The sequence below is a fragment of the Primulina huaijiensis genome, chromosome 13, assembly GCF_012295235.1.
Source record: "Primulina huaijiensis isolate GDHJ02 chromosome 13, ASM1229523v2, whole genome shotgun sequence".
Lineage (NCBI taxonomy): Eukaryota > Viridiplantae > Streptophyta > Magnoliopsida > Lamiales > Gesneriaceae > Primulina > Primulina huaijiensis.
Window position 1 is genome coordinate 17,649,434 of NC_133318.1, and position 21,743 is coordinate 17,671,176.

Sequence of the window (21,743 nt, forward strand, 5' to 3'; positions counted from 1 at the left end):
ACAAATACATTGTCTACGATGATTTGTATGTGAGTCTATCGGAGCATGGACTCATTAGATGTGGAATCATCACATGGGAGGCAAGTATGGTGGTGTCAAGCCAATTCCAAGGAACTTTCATTTGTTTTAAAAAAAATGTGGAAGCTAAGAATTTTTTATGTATAACATTTGATGATTTTATATGTCTGTTAAAATAAATGTATATATTGAAAAATAAAAAAAAACAAAAAAACAAATTATTAAGACACTTTTATTTCATGACAGTAAATGTCATCTCTATCTTCATCTCCAGCTGATTGTGATTTCGTAAAGTATTCTTTCAAAGACACAAGATACCATTATTATCACTTCTAACAATCGTCTTTCAATCAAATTATATAAAATATAAAACTGTTTGATTTTTTAAAATTTTTATTTTATTTTTGTCAATTTTTATTTTTTTTAGCTTAGCTATTAATGAATTCATTTGTAAAACTATTGTCCAAACTGATAAGTTCTTAATTTTGAAACGATTATTATAAAAGAGAAAGGAAGTGGGTTGGAGAAAAGAGTCCATTCAGACAATTTAACTCCAAAGTCATAAACATCAATCCAATGTATATGGAAAATGCCCAACTATTTCATCCATCAAACATTGGGAAAAAAATCTTTTAATTATTATTATACCCTCTTCATAAAAATATATAAATATCAATATGATAAATTTTCAAAATCAACAATAATTATATATGAAAAAACATTTTGATTAATAATATAAAATATAATATCATCAACATCACATCAAATTGATTATAATAATATTCACTTTTTAGTGTTTATTTATTTTATATTATTTAAAACAACAATACTATATATATTTTAAAAATTATTAAATATGTTATGAAGTTTATAATTGTTAGTTTGTGGAAACACTATCAATTATGATTTTGATGATAATAAAATTTTTTGTTGTGTTTTTAATATATTTAATAAAGTGTGTAGTTGCAAAATATTGATTTGAGATATTTGACAAACTGGAACTCAAATGAAGTCAAGCTGAAAATCTGACGATTTCAAGTATTTCAATGATATTGTACATACCAATAATCCAAATGACTAACGACTAAAAAAGTTGAAAAGTCAATTCAAATATCTAGAAATCACTTACTCAGGTGGAGTGAGCTCAGATGTGTTATCTATGCGAAATGGTGGTTGCAATTCCAAATTGAGTGATTCTTGACTATACGGAAAGTTAAGAAAATACTACAATTTTTATGTTTACCACTTAGCCCAGGAATCAACAAAGCAAGAGTTATATTCACCAGACCATACCACATTTAACTCCACCATTTTTCTCATCCACTCAACCGTTTTACTCATTCAACCTTTTTGCTCATCCGACCGGTTCCTTCATTCAATCTTTTTGCTCTTGGAACAGGACCGTACTAGCAACCTGCCAGAAAATAATTTTACAGCTCATACTGCACAAACTAATCAGGCAAAAATCTTTCGGCTGTGAAGGATCAGAGACTTTAGGAATAAGAGTGTTAGTGTCGCATTCCACCCAGATAAATCACCATTTTCATTTAGAATTTTAAGAGTAACTGTCACAACTCCCTTACCTACTATAGCCCTTTTTTTCCTGGATGAAAAGAGTCATAAACCCATTTGAACCCGGACTTTAGATGGATGCATATCGAGCAAAGCTTTGTAAATTTCATTTTCTGTACGAGGAGCTGTAAGGGCTGTATTCATAGACTCATTTACTGTTGGGAAAATATGCTAGCAGTCGCAATCACATATCAGAAGGGTTATTTGAGGTGAATAAGTTCGCAAAAAACTTAAAGTTAATATCAACTATTTCACTTCCTGCACTACACCACTACCCATTTTCGTCCAACATCCCTCTTATATGGTTGAGGCATTTCCTTCTGAAGAAAAAGAGTGGAAGAATTTCGTATTACCATCGCCAAGGTAATCGGTACATGTGCTGCACTAGAATATAATCATCACTGTTGCAAAATATTTTTATTTTAAAATCCAAATCTAAAATAAATGTACAACATAATAACATATTAAATTTAGAAAAATTATTAATAATATTGAATTGAGGTAAATAAGATAATATAAGAAGTATATTATACAATATCTAACATATAAATGAATAAATTTCAGTGATATGACACTAGGAATGACAATTTTTTCCGGGGTCCTCAAATCCAAAACGAGGACGAGGATTCCTAATTTTTTTAGGTTCGAGGATTTTTTAAAATCTCCGAAATAGTTCGGACGGGTATGATGATATCATCCTTATCTCCAAACATGTCCCCGAAAATAATATTAATGATATTAAATATATAATAATAAGTTTTGGATGGTATTCTCGTACCTGTCCCATCTTGTTTCATTAATATTTTAGAAACACGGATGGAGGTATGGATGAGGAATTGATCCCCGCGGCCTGAACTTGAAAAAACGGGGATCGGGACGGGTGTGGGATAAATATTCAATCTGGCTCGATTCATGAAAATATATTACTGTTTATGTAAAAAAATATTACACAAAGTCAACATATCTCACGAATATACATATGTGGGAGACTTATTCATAATTAATTATTATCAGAAGAACTCGTGTAAAGAGTGTCTTACGGATAATTTTATTAAATATATAATCATTTCTATATGATATAAAAAAAATATTATTTTTATTTTAAATGAGATTGATCTAAATAAAATATACCCACGGACCATCTCCCTGTTCCTTGATTACTACTGGGTGAATGAAATAAGTAATGTCACTGGCACCCGTTCCCCCTTGCTCCAAACCCTCGATTTATCTCCAAAACCACGCGCCACCCACTCATGGAAGACGACGATGAGTTCGGAGATCTTTACACAGACGTGCTCCGGCCGCTCGCGGGGTCGTTTCAATCTCATCACCAAGTTTCCGATTCACCCGCAGTAGGAAGTAATTCGGCTCCGCTTCAGAGCCGCGGGATTGATCTGAATTATAACAGCGATGACGAGGATATTGTCTACGGGCCTCCCGATTCAAATAATTTGAAATCGAACCTCAGGTCCACTGTTAATTTGAAATTGAATGCCACAATTCAGGATAACACCGCAGCGGAGCTGGGGACCCGGCCTGAGATTAGAGAGCTTGACTTGAATTTGGATTCAAATCAAGAAGTTAGTCGAATTCAAGGTTTAGCAGGAAATGGAGGCAGTAAAGGCTTAGAGTTTAAAGCTAGGGCTTTGCCCAAGGGCGACGGTGTGAGTTTACCGGAGAAGTCTTCCGGAGGATTTCATTTCACGGAGGAGGATAATGATATTAATATCATCGTGGAAGAGATGGACAATAAAGATGGTGACTTGGTTGAAAAAGACAATGGTCTTGCTGACATGAAGCAAACTTTGTATAATTCTGCTGACGGAGAGGAAAATACCGGCAATTATGAAGTTAAAAACATGGTCACGGAAATTGTTCTGGGGCAAATGATTCCGGGACTCTCTGATAGATTGGAGAATGAAGGGACGTCAAATCTCGAGAATGAGTGGGAAAGTGAGGAGAGTGAAGATGATTTGCAGATAGTGTTGAATGATAACCCTCATGGACCCATTGGGATTGAGAGGATGCCTGGAATGCATGATGAGGATGATGAGGATGGGGATCCATTAGTGATAGTTGCAGATAATGGTGATGCTGGTTTCCATCACCACCACCAGCAGATGATGATGGAGGAACAAGAGTGGACTGGTGAAGAAGGGGTATCTGGAACAGACGGGGAGAAGAAGGAATTGGGTGATGCCTCCAAAACAAGTGGACCAGGAGGAACTGCCACTCCATCAGCATTGCAGCCGAGGGTTGGATACAGCAATCACTTGTACCATCATCAATACCATTCGCAGTTCAAGGTCAGCATCTTGTTTGATGAAACTTTTAATGAAAAATGGATTCAGCTGCAAGCCTGCCCCTGGTATTGTTGTATAGTGAATCAGTACCATTGACTCAAGTTGTTCAGCAAGGATGTAGGTGAATTTCTGTGTCTAGGTTGTGGAGTAATAAATTGTACTATCACTAATCTTTGACTAGTTAATGCAGTTATTTATTAAGTTAATGGAATTTGTTACTGTTTTGAGGTGTTTAATGTTTGTTTCAAATGATGAACTCTTTAAAGCTAATGCATCTTAAAAGCGTACAAAACTTGGACAAGAATGTATGTGGCTGTAAACGTTGTACAACTTGGGACAATGGAATTTGCGAGAAGTTGCCCTCTACATCCTTATGATTAATATCTATCAAGGTATTGAATGGTATGAACCCACAAATTTGTGCATGCTCTCCTCTCTGCTGCACCTTTCAATAATTTTTAAATTCGAATAGAACAGAAATTTTAATTCAACACGGTAAAATGAGGAATGCATGATTGTGACCCATCTGATTTCTCAATACTGTGAGTCACTCTATGATCGCGCTGTTAGCATATATTGATGTGAAATGGTTCTCTCAGATGTGATACAGTTTGGCATGCTATATTGTTTTAGGAATTTCCAATACTTTAGCATTTTGCCACCATGGACACTCGGGTCTATAATTTGTTTAGTGCTTACATACGGGAGTTCATCTAGAGCAAGTTGTGCTGCCCAGCCTTCTCCTGCCTTGAAAGCATTACTATTTTGAATAAGACAAGAAATTGGATCATTTACCAGTTTGACTTCTTGCACTTAACTTCAAAATGCTCAGCAGTGTCTGCATCTGTGTTAGAGAATTGTTCTTCACGTTTCAATTTTTTATCGATGATTCAGACGAAGGGTATCGATGTAGTCCTATGACCATTTATAATTCCACCAAATTTTATAACTAAGTGACTAACCATGAGCTCCTTTCTTGTGTGCCGAAATATTATTCTCAAGCCATTATTGTGTGGTGTTTCAAGCCATTGTTGAACAAGAGAAGTTCAGTCTCTTCATTTATATTCAATCCATTACCTTTTTAATTGGCTTTTTGTCTTTTAACTAACTGCAATGTCTGCTTTTCCTACTGAAGTGTCAATGATTTGGGAAGTATATTGTGTGCATGTATAATTGTCTGATTTTTAAAATTTGAAATTTTCTTTGATGCATTTAGCCACTATTTTGATGGAAGGCTTTCCAGTGTGAATCGTTTTGCTACCTTCTTGATTATTAACTCAAAATTTTTGTACCTTTTTGTTTTTTCTTTTTCTGTCACTGGGAACTGCTTAGTATGTGAGACCCGGTGCAGCTCCATTGCCTGGAGTTGCTCCTGGAGGAATTCCAAGTCAAGTTCGTCCACCGGTAACTATAGGCACAGTTGTTGGACGTGGAAGAGGTGATTGGCGACCTACAGGAACAAAAGGTGTTGTTCCCATGCAAAAAGGGTTTCATCCTAATTATGGAACACCTGTTTGGGGAACTACTGTATCAGGGCGTGGTTATGGAAGTGGATTGGATTTCACTCTTCCATCACACAAGTAAGCTCCTCCTGGAGTTATTTCGAACATCATTTACCATTTGTAGTATTCATTTACTAATTCAGTACCGGAAATACTAATTGCCGTGATCAACACCATTTTTTCCCATTTTGTGTAAAGCTTGTGATAAATTTATTACCCGGTTTCTCTTCGTTATATATATATATTTGTGTGTGTAAGTGTGTTAAATAAATAAGACATTAGTGATTCCCTTTGCAAGCTTATATTTTAATACTCGAAGTTCTAGTTGCTATTAATGATTAAATGAGGGAGCCATTTCGTGGGCCGAGAGTTTTTTAAGTTTTATTTAGTTAAAACTCCCAAATAGCAAAAGCCCGTCTTTATCCGGCTGGGGGTAATCTATTAATCTATGCTTAACAATGGTTGCGTTGTTTTTTTCATATGAGTAGTATTTTTGCATCAAATGCCAGTGATGCACTTTTTATGAATGTTGTATGGTTCTTATTATGTGTATTCGGCCATTGTGCAGGACCATATTTGAAGTTGATATTGATAGCTTTGAGGAAAAACCTTGGAAATTACCAGGCATCGATGTATCCGACTTCTTCAACTTTGGTTTGAACGAGGAAAGTTGGAAAGATTATTGCAAACAACTGGTAGGTCAGAGTCTTTAACATGTAAATCTTTAGTCCCTTTGAATGTTTCTTAGTTAATGAAACAAGTCTAACTGAGTGTTTTTGAAATATCTAGGAACAACTCCGCCTGGAAACTACTATGCAAAGTAAAATTCGTGTCTATGAAAGTGGAAGGTCTGAACAGGTAATATTGTGGTCTATGCAGTTGAATGAAATTTGTTGTGTCACTTGTGCATATTTTGTTGTTTTTCATATGCTACACTTTAGGAGTTCAATTTTGGATGTATGGAGGTTTTTTGGCCCCTTTCTTTGTGAAAATGTTGAAGAAAATATTACTTAAGCTGTCTCTGTTCTTTTTGGTATGAAATTTTAGGATTATGATCCTGATCTTCCACCAGAGCTTGCAGCAGCCGTTGGTATTCAAGATATTCCATCTGCAAATGCAAACCCTGGAAATGCAGATGCTTGTCCAACCGACTTTGCAAGAGAATGTGCACGTGAACGACCTCCTCTGGTATGTTCTATCTTTTCTATATGATATGTGTCCTGAATCCAATGATTTAAAACATTTAGGTTATCATGTTATCATTGCTTGATTCTGAAGCTCTGTAGAACATTCGACACATTGTCTCTCTCTTAATCCCTTTTGTAATTAAACTTTTCCCCGCAAAAGGTAATTAATGTTCTTTGATGGCTTGAATGTTGTTTGAGATTTTAGTGCCACACATTCCCCGATGTTTGTCAAGAAACAAGTTACCTCTTTGTTTAGTCAACTGAGTCAATTAAATTCATGATCAACATTTTATTAAGATTAAGAAACCTTAATGTTGTTTCATATTTGATTATCCCAGATTCCGACATTGGTCAATAGTGCCAACTTATTTAGGCATGTAAACCCAGTCCCCACATATAATAAGGTGATAAAAACCTCACCATTCCCTTTTCCTATAAAGATTAAAAAACTTTGCCACGATCTTTTTCTTCTCAATCACCTCTCTCAAAGCCGGCTCTCATTTCTCATGCATGTTAGATTCAATCCTTATTCCCTAACTTCACCACTGCCATCAAACCCTTCATTACAGTGGTAATTTACCCCAGTTTCTTTTCTTCTCTGAATCTCTGACATAAATTGGAATGACAGACAAGATAAATATTTGTGCATTGTAACTATGTGCAAGTGTGAGTGCACAGATTTTGAGTTCAACAGTATCATGGGCTATAAATGACACACTCTCGAGCAACATATTTAAATTCTTGAACCACTCATTCCTTGAAACTACGGAATGCAGTGAGTGAGCACCGTGGAGCATTTTCTATGCGGTTTTGTGATAAAAAAAAAACAGAGGCTATGTTTGGTTTTGTTTTGTTTCCGGAGTTTTGTTTTGAAGAAATTAGCTTTTTGCAAAAGTATTGGGGGGTGAAGTTTATATTTAGTTTTATCTTTTGGAAAAATAAAATTATTATAGCGAACTAATCATGTAAGATTTTGTTTGGTAATTGATTTTATTTACGTGGGTATTTAAAAATATTAAAACTTATTGTGTTAATAGGGTACATTTGTGAAGACATGAAAATTTGAATTAAAAGTAGTAATTATGTCGGGATATTTGAAAATGACTTTTAAGAAAATGAAAGTGAGGTAATAGGGTTATTTTGATTTTTAAAGATAGAAAACTGTTTTTTAAAAAGCTAAACCAAACATACCAAAATTTATGGGGACTGTGTATAAATGGTTATAGTTCAATGAGATTTATTGTGCATCAACCTTCTGTTTGGAGGTTAGATGACTTGTGAAATTCACCAGCTTTTTTTTATTGTATACCAGCCTATTGGCAGACCAATACCTGTAGAAACTGGTTCTGGTGATCGTCTCCCATCCATTGATACCAGGCGTCTACGACTGCATGATTCAGACGCCATTATTGAGGTAGCAGCTGTGCTCCAATACTTGAACATCCATCTGTGTATTTATCTTGTTAATATCATATTAACTCGGTATGTGAATTAAATATATGTTGTTTTTTTCTATGGCAAACAGATAGTCTGCCATAGTTCAACGGATGATGATGACATGGCTGAGCAGCAGGACGATGATCAGGCTGCGGACGATCTAAGAGAGGGTGGTGAAGTTGATGATCTTCGAGGGGAAACTGTAGGGCATATCAATGGCTCTATGCAAGCATATAATCTTCAGAAGAGGGAACTAGTGGCAAGAAGAGCACAGTTTGAGAATAGTAACAGTAGTAATGAAATTGTAAGAGTGGATGTTTTGCAATTTCCTTCAGAAGTACCTGCACCTGACCATTCTGATAGGGATATTATGGGCCCTTATGAGGGGAGGTATAGGAATATTTCTAATTCAGTTCCATGTGGCGTCGATCCATTTATTATCTCTTCGAATCTGGTGTTGCTTTTATGCTTCTTACATAAACCCCACTGTTGGATATGATTGAAGGGACTCATGGTTGTCTTTATACTAGAAATAGGATCGCTGCACACAAGCTGCAATAATATCATCTAAAGCAGGACAGTTAAATTTTTATTGCCCAGCAAAATGACCGCAGCAAGGAGATTTGGACTGAACTTTGACTCACTGTAAAATTAGGGTTGAGAAAGGTGCAATGACATAGATAACATTGCCAGATTCTCAAAAGCATGATGGATGGATTTTCCATTAATTTCAGCTTGTATTTCAAATGTAGGAGTAATATCTTGAAGTTTTTTATTTCATGGCAGGTGGTATTACTTGTGTGTTCAGACTGAATGCTTGGTCATTGCGATCTACATATATTTAATACTCTATTTTTAATTTTCCAAAAATGTATGAATAGCTTTCTTCTTCAGTTATTTATCTTTATATAACATCAATTAGGCTTTCGGCTTTACTGGAATCTTTTTTTACCAATTCTTTTGTTGTGTGCTCTATGAAAAAGTAACACCAGAAGTTTACTATGACTGATGGACTTGTATATGTTTTTAAGTTCATTCAATGATAATAGGTCTGCAGAAGGAAGGGAGCATGCCAGATCCCCTACGATGACAGCTAGTGATTTTGCAGAAAAGGAGGTTTCTGATGATCATGCTGAAGAATCATTCGATAGTCAGGATGGTAAACGAAGTTCTTCCTTTTATTCCCAGGCTGTTGGATCTGATGTAGAGCCAGGTGTGGAAGCAAGGGAAGACATAAACGATGAAGCTGTGATTGACGATAAAATCTTTGATGAGGAAGCAGATGCAATGGCTCTGAATGCATCATTCAGGGATACACCTGAAGATGGGAACTTGATATGTTCCACACAGAAAAGGAATTTGATTACAGTAGAGGGACAGCTGTCTCAAGAAAATACCGATGGAAAAGACTCAAAGGCTATGAGAAGTCGTGAAAACAGCAAAGCAAGGTCAGGAAGTAGTAAAGATCACCGCAAATTCCGTGACAGTGTTGAGGATGAAGTTATTCAGGAAAAGCGCCACCCTTGCAGCGAAACTATCAAGAGATCAGTAGGTGATTATAATAATCCTCGTCGAAAAGTACCCCATGAGAAAGATGAACCGGGAAGACACCATGCAGTAGTGAGAGGGAAAGAAGATTTTTATTCACGTAGAGCTGGGGATCCTGATTCATCGCTTTGTTGGCATGTGAAAAGTGAGAGTTCACACTGGAGAAAGGAGAGTGATATATCTGAAGTAAGCTGGCACCGGAAAGATGAGGATCTTCCTGGGAAAAGAATTAGAATTGAAGAGGCATCAAAGAGGGAACATGGTGGAGAAACTGGCTCCAGAAGTAGAGGTAAAGCTAGAGAGAGTGAGAGGACTGAAAAAGATGATCATCGGCAGTCAAGAAATCATCTTGATAATGGTAGTTGGAGAGGGGCTTATCAGGATCAAGACATAGGTTTTAGACCGAGAGATAGGGATGGTAGTCTCAGAAGTCGTATTGATAAAGTGGATGATTCCCATGGCAAAAGAAGGAAAGAGGAAACGTATATTAGTCGGGGACTGGAAGATATATCCTATGATCATAGAGAAAGTAGCGACAGAAGGAAGAGAGAAAGAGATGATATCTCTGATCAGCAGAAAAGAGATGATCGAGCCAGATTGAAGGATGGTGATCTGCATAACGTGAGGCAGAAAGAGGAGGAATCACTTCAAAGGGAGAGAAGCGAGAGGCAGCGAGAGCGTGATGAATGGCATAGGCCAAGACTATCACATGAAGAAATTTTATCAAAGAGGGAAAGAGAAGAAACAAGATCCGTAATGAGGAGTGGGCATGGTGCCGAAGACAAAACATGGATCAGTCATTCAAGAGTAAAAGATGATTACAAGGGTTCCAGTAGAGATTACCAGCTGAAAGATGTGGGCAAGCATAGTGATCAACTTAAGAGAAGGGATCGATCTGAAAATGAAAGTTCTTCACAGCATAGGGGCCAGGAAAATGCTTATGCACGTGGGAATCATTTCAGTAATGATGAAAAGAGAGCAAGATCTGAAAGACCTAGCACTCGTGATGAAAGAGTTGCCTTTGCATCTGATTCATCTACTGTGCATGAACATAAACTGAAGGAGAATAGTAGAAAGAATAAAGAATCTGAGAGTGGAGATCACAGGTCCTCCTTCGCTTTTAAGAGGACTCAGGGTGAGCACAGTGGACAGATGAGTAAAACGGTATGTATTTATTCTTTGGTACCAATGCCATAAACTTATGGAGTTAGAAGCTAAATGCTTATTATGTGAGTGAGTTCAGATGTTACATATATTTTATGAGTAATTTTGATAATGAAATGGCTGGAAAGTGAGCCAAAATTATTTTAGATTTTGAGGAGTTCAAACTAACTTCATGTACTGGTGCTCGGTAGTTCCTGGTTTATTTTTGTTGCCTTTTCCTTGTAATTTGTTGTGCTCAGTAAGGGGGGCGTGACGGAAAGAGTGGAAAACCATGTATGTGTAGGTCTCTGTGAACAAAACACATCACTTACTCTCTTACAAACACTTTTGAGATGTTTGAATAAGGTTATGCTCTTGAAATCATTGCCGCAAAGGAAAATGTTTGATTCACTAACAATCTAGAGCTGTTTGATGATGAATGTGTTGAAACTTTCTTCTTTAACTCTGATTAGCTGAAGTAGTTTTTGCTTCTGCAAGGTTTTCAATCAGGTAAGACACTGTACTGTTGCATATTTTCTCATTTGCATCTACATTCAATTTCTCAATGGTGCCAAAAGATATTTTCATTGGCTATAAAGGTTATTTTAACGTTTGATTTTTATTTATAATTTATTATCCACTTAGTTATGTATTTAATGCTAATGAAATCAATTCCATAGCATGCCTCTCCCTGTGCCAAAATGTATCTTTTATCACTGTTGTCTGACTTGTTATATATCTCTAGGTATTAAAAAAATCATTAAATAGAGGCATGCTTTGACCTTCTGTTGTGATCTTTTGAGTGGGATAATGAATTATCCTCAAGGACCTCAAGTACTTCTTTCTGTTGTGTTTTTCTAATATTGTATCTCAACTCCTAAAATGTAGGCAATGTCTTTAAATGCTCATGCTTTGACAGCTTTCATCCCTGTTTTAGTGTATAAGATTTATTTTTTGAGATTATCTGGGTCTGTTAAAAAGCTTCCATATTGTGGTTCTCCTTGTTAATTATACTTGTCTAGAGATAGTATTGCTTACATATAAATGAAAAATATAAGTATTTTTCTCTAGACAGTGAAATTCGGAGTGGTCATAAGTAGTCAATTCTATGCGGTAGCTATTGTTGTACTTTTGTTCACAAAGCAGAAGGCTAAATGAATTATTCTTTAGCACCTGCTAATGTTGTCTGAATTTGGACTATAGTATTTCTACATTTTTTAATCATCCTAATATTAGCACATTTTTCCATTGAATATTTACTACAAAGCCTAAATGCTATTCGAACTTTGTAAGATGAGAGTTCTCTGGTTTGAATGCAAAAACATTTTGAAATAAGTCAAGTTGGTTGGGTAATGGAATGGAGCTGCAATGAACATGTGATCTGAAAAAGTAATTAGTAGGTAACTCAAGTGTTCTAAATGGCGGTCGAGGCGGCCGCCTAGGCGGTAGGCAGCCCTCAACCGCACCGCCTATGCATGAGGCAGGTTTTTTAGGCGGCCCAAGCTATACGACGTTGGGGAGGCGGGGCGAGCAGGCGGGCGAGGCGAGCGAGGCAGGCAGTCAAGATTTTTAAGTTGTAGTCAACAATTTTAAAAACCTAGTCAACAATTTTAAAAACCAAATCAAAGTCAACTAATTTTAAATATTAAAATCCTAGCACACCTCAATTTCTTTATTTTATTTTTGGTTTTCACTCTCAACCACCACACACAATCCGCCCGCCGCCACCAGCCGCCAACCGCCGCCGATGATGAGAGGATCATGGATGTAGTAGATGGCGTATATGTAGATGATTTGAAAGATTAGTTATGTTTAGTCTACTACTTGTTCTAATGATGGATAATTGATTGAAATTTTGAAATTTAAACTTAGTTTTTTGGTAAAAATAATTATATTACTTTGTTAGCATAATAGCATTAATATGATGATGAATTTTTATTAATTGCACATTATCTAGATGATATTATATTTTGTGCTTAAACATTATTTAATTGCACATTTTATATAAAAATGATTATATTGCATGATTATCTATAAAAAAAAATTTACTTAAAAAAATTCAACCGCCTAGGCGGCCGAGGCGGTAGGTGGTCACCGACCGCCCCGCCACCGCCTCCCGCCATTTACAACCTTGGGTAACTTAAAGTTTAGGTCGGTCATTTATGGATGCTTGCTTTAACTTTGGTGATTTTTTGTTTAAGATAATTGAGTGGGATATATTTTAATCTGTTAGGTTAAGTGGGATAATCTTATTCACTAACCTGGTTACATTGATGAGTTGCTTCTCGTGACTATTTACTTGGCTCAATGCAATATATTCAGTCTGTGATTGTCTCTATTTCGCGATGCTTTTTATTTGCTGATAACTTGTTTGAGTGCTCTAGTTATGCTGTCTTGCATAGCCTGACCGATCTTTGGCCCTCCGAAGCATTTGTGTTTTGTTCTTATGATAAATAGAAAGGAGACACATTTGGTTAGAACTGTCTACATCAAAGTCGTGCTTACATTTTACAATATCAGATTCACTTATTTTTTGTTGTCAGTACTCAATTTAGATGGAAATTATCGTAGTTTACTTGCTTTATATGGCCTTCCACTTTTTCCTTACTACTTAAAACTATGAGTCAACTAAATTCTTAATTAATTTGCCCTTGCTTCATTCTGCCGTTCCACCATTTTTTCCAATCTGTTTTGAAATTCAAAGTTTTTCTTGTATGTGTACTGCAACTGTATCCGAAAAAATTCATGGACCTGGGGACGAGGCAGTAGTACTAGTATTCAGTTGCCTGTTAAGTGTTAACTCACAGTAGTTTCATGCTGACAACTGCATGCCTTTTTTAAAATTTTCCATTTTGTTTTGATTTCTCTAATACATCATTTATCTTTTTGTGTGGAGCTACTAAGGCGTTGTGGGTTGTAGTTGAGGGGGAAGGAAGGTGGAAAAAATTTTGCCCTATGGTGAAACTCATCAGATTTTAGCTTCGAAAACTTAATTATTGTTTTGTCCTCCGGTACCTGCTATCAGGTTAACATGAGAACCAGAGCGGAGCAAGGAACTGATAAGAATGACATTCATCTACATCGTCAGCCTTCCAGAAAGCAAGGGGAAGAGGCTTCGTCCGACGAGGAGCAGCCTGACTCCAGGAAGGGGCGCTCTAAATTTGAACGTTGGACAAGTCACAAGGAGCGGGACATCAATGTTTCCTCCATGTCATCTTCTTTGAATAGTAAAGATTTAGATACTAACGACAGTGGCAAGGCTGCCTTGGCTGGCAAACTTCCTGAAGAACCTTCCAAAAAGATAGATGATAAGCTACACACTCCTATTAACGATAAAGCGACTGAAGCAGAAGTGAATGATTCCAAAAAAGGAAACGCAACGGAGGATAAACACTTGGATACTGTTGAAAAGTTGAAGAAGCGAAGTGAGCGATTTAAGCTTCCCATGCCAATTGAAAAAGATGCGACAACAATTAAAAAAAATGAGAATGAGCCTTTACCATATTCATCCCAAACTGAAAACCCCCTAGATTCGGAAATCAAATCAGAGCGTCCAGCACGAAAAAGGAGGTGGACTGGTAATTAACGCAAAGAGGATGAACACTCTCTGATTTGATGTTTCAAATTCGTTTCTTGAGTTGTAGCTTCTGCTTAGTTTAAAATTTTGTCGTATCATACAAATTTTACTAATGAATCAAATTGTATCTCTTTTATGTATCATGCTGCTACAGCGATAAGAAGCCTTTTTTTTTTTTGGTATTGGGCAGTACATCGATGTATACACCTTGAAAAAGGTAGCATTATACGAGCTCCTGTACGAGGCTTAGTTTGAGTTTGTAGTTTTTCTCTGTCATGTATGTAGCTTGTCACCATATTTTGATACGGTATTACAGATGTCATCTCATGTAACATCTCTGGAGCATAAGAGCAGGAGGCTGTTGATTCGCCATTCAATGTTTGAATCACGGCATGGCGTTCAAGGTCCAGAGGCATTGAGAATTGTTTGGTTAGAGCAGCAAAGGTTTTCTGGAGCAATGATATTGAAATATATGATGGTATATTACGGATTCACAGTTTGGTGTATCTGAATTGGTTCTCTTTTTTTCTTTCTTTTTAACTCACTTTGAAATAGTAATGACTACAGATGACCTGTTATTGCTCAAATCCATGTTCAGAGGCATGCCCTTTTACCACTCTTTAGGGAGTAAACATCATGTGATTTTGTAGGATGAGTTGAGGAACTTTAGACCTGTGTTACTTCTTGTAATTTGGAATTTAGAACTCGATTTTATATGATTATGTGAAGTTTTTTTTATCTGAAGGGAAATTGGCTTACCCGGTGGTGTTGCGTAATACATTTTGCTAGTTTATCATAAAGGGTTCTCTATTGTTCAAGATTATTTTTTCAAAGTTTTAATTTGAAATATATTTTTATAGCAAGTCATTAGAAGATCAATGGTCTTGTTCTAGCTACACTTTTAATAAATTATTGATATTATTGGATTAGTGAATTTTTGTCATAATTTTAATGTAATAGATAAATTTCTAGGTGAATAATATGGATATCCAAATAATTTTTTGGCTTTTTTTTAGTCTTGAAAAAAATCCCAAAACCACAACCCTTTTTAAATTGGTTGGCATATCCAAGCAGTGTCGGTGGAAGACTGGTGGTTGACTAATGTATGTAAATTTTAAATCTAATGTTATTATATGATATTAATTTGAATGATATGATAATCGTGGTAATATTATATATTGATTAAAAATATTTGATATAAATATATGATATTCTTTTCCATCGAAATTCTTCATGCACATTGGAAAACATCAAACAACAATCTCTTCGTCAAAAAAATTTGACTTGATCTGCATTAATTTGATACGTTTTAAAAAATTCTTACTACCATCGGGATAAATTTATGACGATTATTGACATTTTTTTCTTGTGAAACTACGTTGTCGTTAACCATTCAAATTCCGTAACCAGCTCTCAATGTTGCAGAATTGCATGTTCGCGACAATATCTTCTGAAAAAAATCCAAAACTAAAGTTGTCACAAACATTTGTCCTTTCAAAAATAGTATGAAGACATGTTTGGATATTAGCTGATTATTGATGAGTAAAGATTGTACCAAGCATTTTTATTTAAATATATTTAATTGATTATAAAAAACTATTTTTTTTTACATTTTACTATATTATTATTATTATTATTATTATATATAAATGTGATTTTTTATGTGAATTTTCTTTTGTCTCTTTATAAATTGTTTGCTTTAAATGTATTCATTTATCTCCTTATTCATGTTTTAAATATTTATGATTATTAGTATTTGGTCTTTTTTCTTATACATAATATGTTACTTTTTATCTAGTGATATAGATTTTTTTATTTATCATTTCATTATGTAAATTAAATTAATTAAAGTTTAAAAATAGATCATTATTAAATTGTGTTGTTTGGTATCTTACTAATTGTCTTTTTAATGTCCTCATTAATTAGTTTATGCATTATTTATTTGGTTTGTCATTACACTTTATCTTTATTTTCATTGATTATTTTTAAAATAAGGATAGAACTTATGTGTTTAAATAAAAAGTTATTTGCAACAAACATTTTTTAATGGTTTACATTTATAAATTACTTGAATAAAATATGGTAAAAAAATCATTGTTATATGCATTTTTTAGAGTTTCCAATTTTCTAATTTATAATCCCTTTGTTTGTGATGTTAACTAGAACTTATATGTTTAAAAAAATATTTTTGCAACAAATATTTTTTGGGTTTACATTGTGATATGTCTTTTTATAGAGTTTATAATTTTCTACTGTCTATTCTACTTGTGGTCATTAACCAAAAATTATATGTTTAAATTAAGAGTAGGTCTCTTATGAGACTGTTTCACGGATCTTTATTCATAAAACGGGTTAATCATGCACATATTTACATTAAAAAAATAATATTTTTGGCATACAAAATAGTACTCAAATTAGATATTTGTCTCATAAAATTGAGCAACGAGCCTTTACAGGAAAATGCACCAACAGAAAAAACCATAAAAATAATAACAATATTTGACCACTAAAACCATTAAATAACAAATATACAAACATAATTATTTCATATATATACAGGCAAATAAATCAATGAAAAGAATCATAAAAATAGAAACAATATTTGACTATTAAAACCATTAAATAACAAATATGCAAACATAATCATTTCATATAATACTTTATTACTAATAAATCATGATTTACGAACTTCATTTGACAAAGCGGATAGCTAAAAACTCAGACAAATCTTTAACGATTCAACAATCCCTCCCTTAACCAGATAAGGTCAACAATCCATTGCATTTCGTTATTTTGATTCTTTGACGGTATCTTCGAAAGCTATTGGATCACAATATGAAAATAGAGCATAATGAACAAATTGATCTTCAATTTGGTTAACATCAGTTATCTCATAATCTCTGCCATCATGTCGGTCTTCTTCTAACTCATTGAGATCTTTGTTCATTTTACGTCTCATTGACTGAAATATATTGATTGATTGTTGATTGTTGCTCGTTATCTGCATATTGTGCATTCTTCAAAGGATATGATGTTAAATTTCTTCTCTATTTTCTCCATCAAAATCAACTTGAATTTGTTGTGTAACTGTATTTTCATCATCGAAAAACTACCGAACATTATGAATATTTTTGGCATTGGGATAGCCGACTCTGTCGATTCTCATGTTTGTATCTATTTGGTTCAACTTTGAACACGAGTCTTTTTTCGCACATATATTTTACCTTGCTGACTTGTAAAGTTATTGTGTTTTTTTAGCCCAAACCAATCACGTCAAAAATTTTACTAGGTGTTCATTAACCCCCTCTAAACATCTAGCCGATCTTAACAACATATGAGGTTGAATACATGTTGATTGTCATAGACTGAAAAACGAAAGCTAGAGAATTCCAACATTCATTGTTGCAATTGCAATTATTATATAACAAAATGACACTTGATTATTACATGTTGTTGAATTAATTTAATATAACTTGACGCAATATATTAATAAAATAATGAATTTTTTCGAAAACATTGCTTAAAAATTGAAATTCAATAATTATAAAAGCTTAAAATGTATATACATTAACTGGGATTCTAAAAGTTATTTATTAATTATTTTAATTTAAATTATTTATATTGCGTTTATTTCATTTTTTTTTATTTTAATTTAGTTTATTAATTTATTCAATTTTTTTGTTAAAGTTAACTAAAAAATTTTTCTTGAGGTATATTTATAATATATCAACTTACGTCAGACGATATCCGTATTTCTTAATAGAACTTGACATGTACCCTTGTAATAATATTTTGTTTAAAGATATTCAATCTTTATAAATTATTGTGCTGAAAAAGCTTGATCGGCTAAATTAGATAGAAAATTGTTATTTTTATATATAATGTATTAAAAGTTCAATAAAAGCATAAAATATATAGTCAACATTTCATTAATGACAAAAAAATATATTATTAAATATAATGAGAAAATATTTGTATTCACTATAAAGCTAATAGAAAAAGATAAATATTAAACAAAACGATATAACAAAAATTAAATTATTTAAAACAAACAAGNTATACTTTTCTAGTTAATATATATATATATATATATGAATGAAAGCTACGACATTTATTTAATGAAGGCAGTGTGGATCTAACATCATTTCTAGTTTCCACACAGAAAGATGAACAGAAGATCTGGGGCTTGCCTGCGCTGTTGCTTGGTGATTTTTGCAGTAGTTTCTGCACTCTGTGTGTCTGGCCCGGCTCTGTATTTCAAATTCAACAAGGGTTTGAAATTGAAAACTTCTTCAGCTTGTCCTCCATGCATCTGCAATTGCGCCCCACCTCAATCCCTTCTTCAGATTGCACCTGGTATCATCTCCTTAACTCACTTGTGGTTTTTCTTGTCCCGATTCTCGATCCTATGTGCTTATTTGTGGTTTCAGTTTCTGGGTTCATGGGACATGTTGTGATATCTTGATTATTTGGTGTTCCTCTTTATCAGTCGACTTTTATTATTTCTAAGATGATTTCCTCCATACTAAAATGGAAATTTGATCTGGGTATAGCTGGATTTGTTACTTCCATCTCTTTTTCCGTCCTTCCTTATCTTTGTAATATTTGTGCGTTCAGAGATCACAATCCAAGCTCCAGTCAGTATGGGTTCTTGTTTTCTTGCGGTACATAAGGGAGCAATTTTCATGTGTTAATTTAATCCTACGATCACCAAAAAACAGGAATTGTGTTGTGAAGTGTATTGCCTGTGACATCACGTGGGTTACTCGTATTTGTTATTAGTTTATGTGATCAATATTGATAAATCAAACACATTATGATGCAACACTGACCACTAGCATAGTAAATGCCCTTGATTTGTAACTCACCACTGGTGGGGTTTGGAAGTTCTGAAAGATTGGTCAACTTAATTCAACTGAAAAGATGGCGTCGAGATATTATGAAAGATGATGCAATTAGATGATATCCCATATTTTTGAATTATTAAAATTAATCTCTTGGATGAGTTGGTGTATAGCTTGTAAATGGTCCTGATCGTTTTAGCTTATTACTTTATTGACAACGAAATCAAAGGATACATTGGATTTGGTTTTGTCTCAACTTTATAATTAAGGAAAAGTTAGTACATCTCCCCTTGTATCCTGTGGAGTAAATGGCGGGTAGTTTCATGTTAACATTGCAACAGCGCAAGAAGATTCTAAGCAGTGTTGTAATCATTTCAATTTATTAAGGTATGGACAGAATTCTTTCAAAAAATGGAATTAAACAGGGATCTGCAATCTTACAAGTTACATCCATGCTGTCTCGACACTTACTGTTTTTTAAATATCTTTGTGATTTTTTTTCGATTCAAATAGAATTAGTCCTGAAAAAACAAGTGAACAGGTTTCCCCAGAAACTGAATATCTTTGTTGATTTTGTGCCACTCAGTACAAATTATGGTTTATAATTATTCTCGGGTGTTATTATATGAATACCTCTCCAAGATTAGCTAATGTATGGATTACAAGATTCAATTGATAAGAGCCAATTCAGTCTTCAGAAGTCAGATAAATTAAGTCTTCAGAAGTCAGATAAATTAATATTTTACAAAGTCGTGCAATGCTGGAGGAGTTGTTAGACTATGTATCTCCTTTCACACCTGTGCTTCTTTTCTATTGTAGCTTTGACAACTATTTGAATGCTGTTTATGGATAATATAAGAAGATTGGTGAGGATATGCAATGTAATTTTGAACCATGCAGGTTCTTATGATAAATGGAGAATGCCTCAATCTTTAATGTTCACAGGTTGCGGTAGGAGGATTGAGGGGTGATTGAAATTTTATTTTTAAATCAATCAACAATTGTTTATCATGTCATTTTCTCATTCTGTTTTTAGTCACCAGACAACCTCTTTCTTAATCTACTTCCTTGTCATTTTCTTATCAGTAATATGCTGGGTTGTCAGAGAAGATTTTATCATCTCTTTCATGCACTTCTTATGCTTTTGCATTTATCGTCTTGTCTGCTTACACTTTAAAATTCAAAATATTCATCTTGTTCTGAATAAGAAAACACTATTTCATTGACACGCTCAACTTTGTTTTCCTTTCTCTGCAGGATTGGCTAATCTTTCTGTTACAGGTAAGGAGTGTGTTTGATTTCATTCATTTCTTCTACTTTTGATAATCTAATCAACTTCATAACCCGAAATTACAGCTCATTATGATTGTCTTATTTTTGTGTTTTCTGGAAAATATATATATATATATATTTATTGGAAATGTATTGGAGCATGTATGCTTGTTTTATTTTATTTTATTTTATTTTCTGAAGTAGGTAATATTTTTTATTGCAGAAATCATACCATGTTGAGTTAGTGATGTCTCATCGTAGATGCATTATTTTTTAATAGTTTATAGACTGTTAAAATTTTAAAATATAGTCAAATAAATGAAATAATGTAGTATTTTGAGGAGTAGTGAAACCTTAAATCATAAGGTTGGGAAATTTGAAAATTGGTGGAAAGGCATTGGCGGTGGAGAATGAAAATAAGAGTGTAATTTTTTGTTTCATTTTAGGGATCAGTGGGGGTATAATAGATGAAACCAAACATGCTCAGTGTTATGATATTAGAATTTCATTTTGCTAAAGACCATTGCATAGCATCTCTTCTGAATCATAAATAATCTGATCAACTTTTCATTGAAATAGATTGTGGGAAAGATGACCCTGATCTCAAGGAGGAGATGGAGAAGCAATTTGTTGACTTATTATCAGAAGAGCTGAAATTGCAAGAAACTGTCGATGAAGAGAGTTCCCGACACATGAACATCACCTTTGGTGAGGCGAGAAGATTGGCTTCTCAATATCAAAGGGAAGCCGAAAAATGCAATATCGCCACGGAAACTTGTGAGGGGGCTCGGGAGCGAGCGGTGGTGCTGCTCACTAAAGAAAAGAAGATAACTTTGCTTTGGGAACGAAGAGCTCGTCAGCTTGGTTGGGAAGGCGAGTAAATATAACCATAAGCCATGTACGCAGTGGTCTGAAGTACTGACAGGAAGATTATTCATTGGTAAATTATTCTTTTGCTGCCTTCTGCTACTTGTATTCTTATATTTTGGACAGAATATTAGAATGTGCCTAAACTGGTGGTGCGATAGCATTACTCTATTCTTAAAGATGTGGAACTAATCTTGCAATCTATATACAAGGAATTTTCTATGCTAACTTCTGCTGATATACAACATATTGATACTGATTACTTTAGTACCGTTTTCACCTCAGGGGTGAGCAACAAAATTAGAGGATATGGCTTTTTTCCCGCTATGATTAATTTTTTCGTGGTCATTTTCATTCATATTATGTTGTGCACAAGTTTATTCATATGCATAAATATCTCTAATTGACAAAGAAGGTATGACATGTTTCAAAGGATCCCCACATTGGCTGAGATTTTTCTTTTTTCGCCCCTA

General features: G+C 34.3%; 2 protein-coding genes across 6 annotated transcripts; both read left to right on the forward strand.

The window, feature by feature from the left end:
• Nucleotides 1-2,736: 2,736 nt before the first annotated feature.
• Nucleotides 2,737-15,030, forward strand: LOC140991428 (FIP1[V]-like protein). Of its 5 annotated transcripts, XR_012177908.1 has the most exons (11): nt 2,737-3,896; nt 5,226-5,473; nt 5,964-6,090; nt 6,185-6,253; nt 6,443-6,583; nt 7,895-7,996; nt 8,108-8,409; nt 9,051-10,731; nt 13,736-14,665; nt 14,708-14,765; nt 14,855-15,030. XR_012177908.1 is itself a non-coding variant. In XM_073461377.1 (9 exons), the coding sequence occupies exons 1-9, from the start codon at nt 2,844-2,846 to the stop codon at nt 14,294-14,296; spliced, it is 4,284 nt and encodes a 1,427-aa protein (XP_073317478.1). In that variant the 5' UTR covers nt 2,737-2,843; the 3' UTR covers nt 14,297-15,030. The 5 variants fall into 5 exon arrangements, 2 of the variants coding, with proteins under 2 accessions (XP_073317478.1, XP_073317479.1); XR_012177907.1 differs by having other exon boundaries at nt 13,736-14,765; XR_012177906.1 differs by having other exon boundaries at nt 14,708-15,030.
• Nucleotides 15,031-18,387: 3,357 nt separating this feature from the next.
• On the forward strand, nt 18,388-21,498 carry LOC140991773 (uncharacterized). The gene is made up of 3 exons (XM_073461932.1): nt 18,388-18,643; nt 20,389-20,412; nt 20,983-21,498. Exons 1-3 carry the CDS (start codon nt 18,454-18,456, stop codon nt 21,282-21,284), a joined length of 516 nt encoding a protein of 171 aa, XP_073318033.1. The 5' UTR covers nt 18,388-18,453; the 3' UTR covers nt 21,285-21,498.
• Nucleotides 21,499-21,743: the final 245 nt, after the last annotated feature.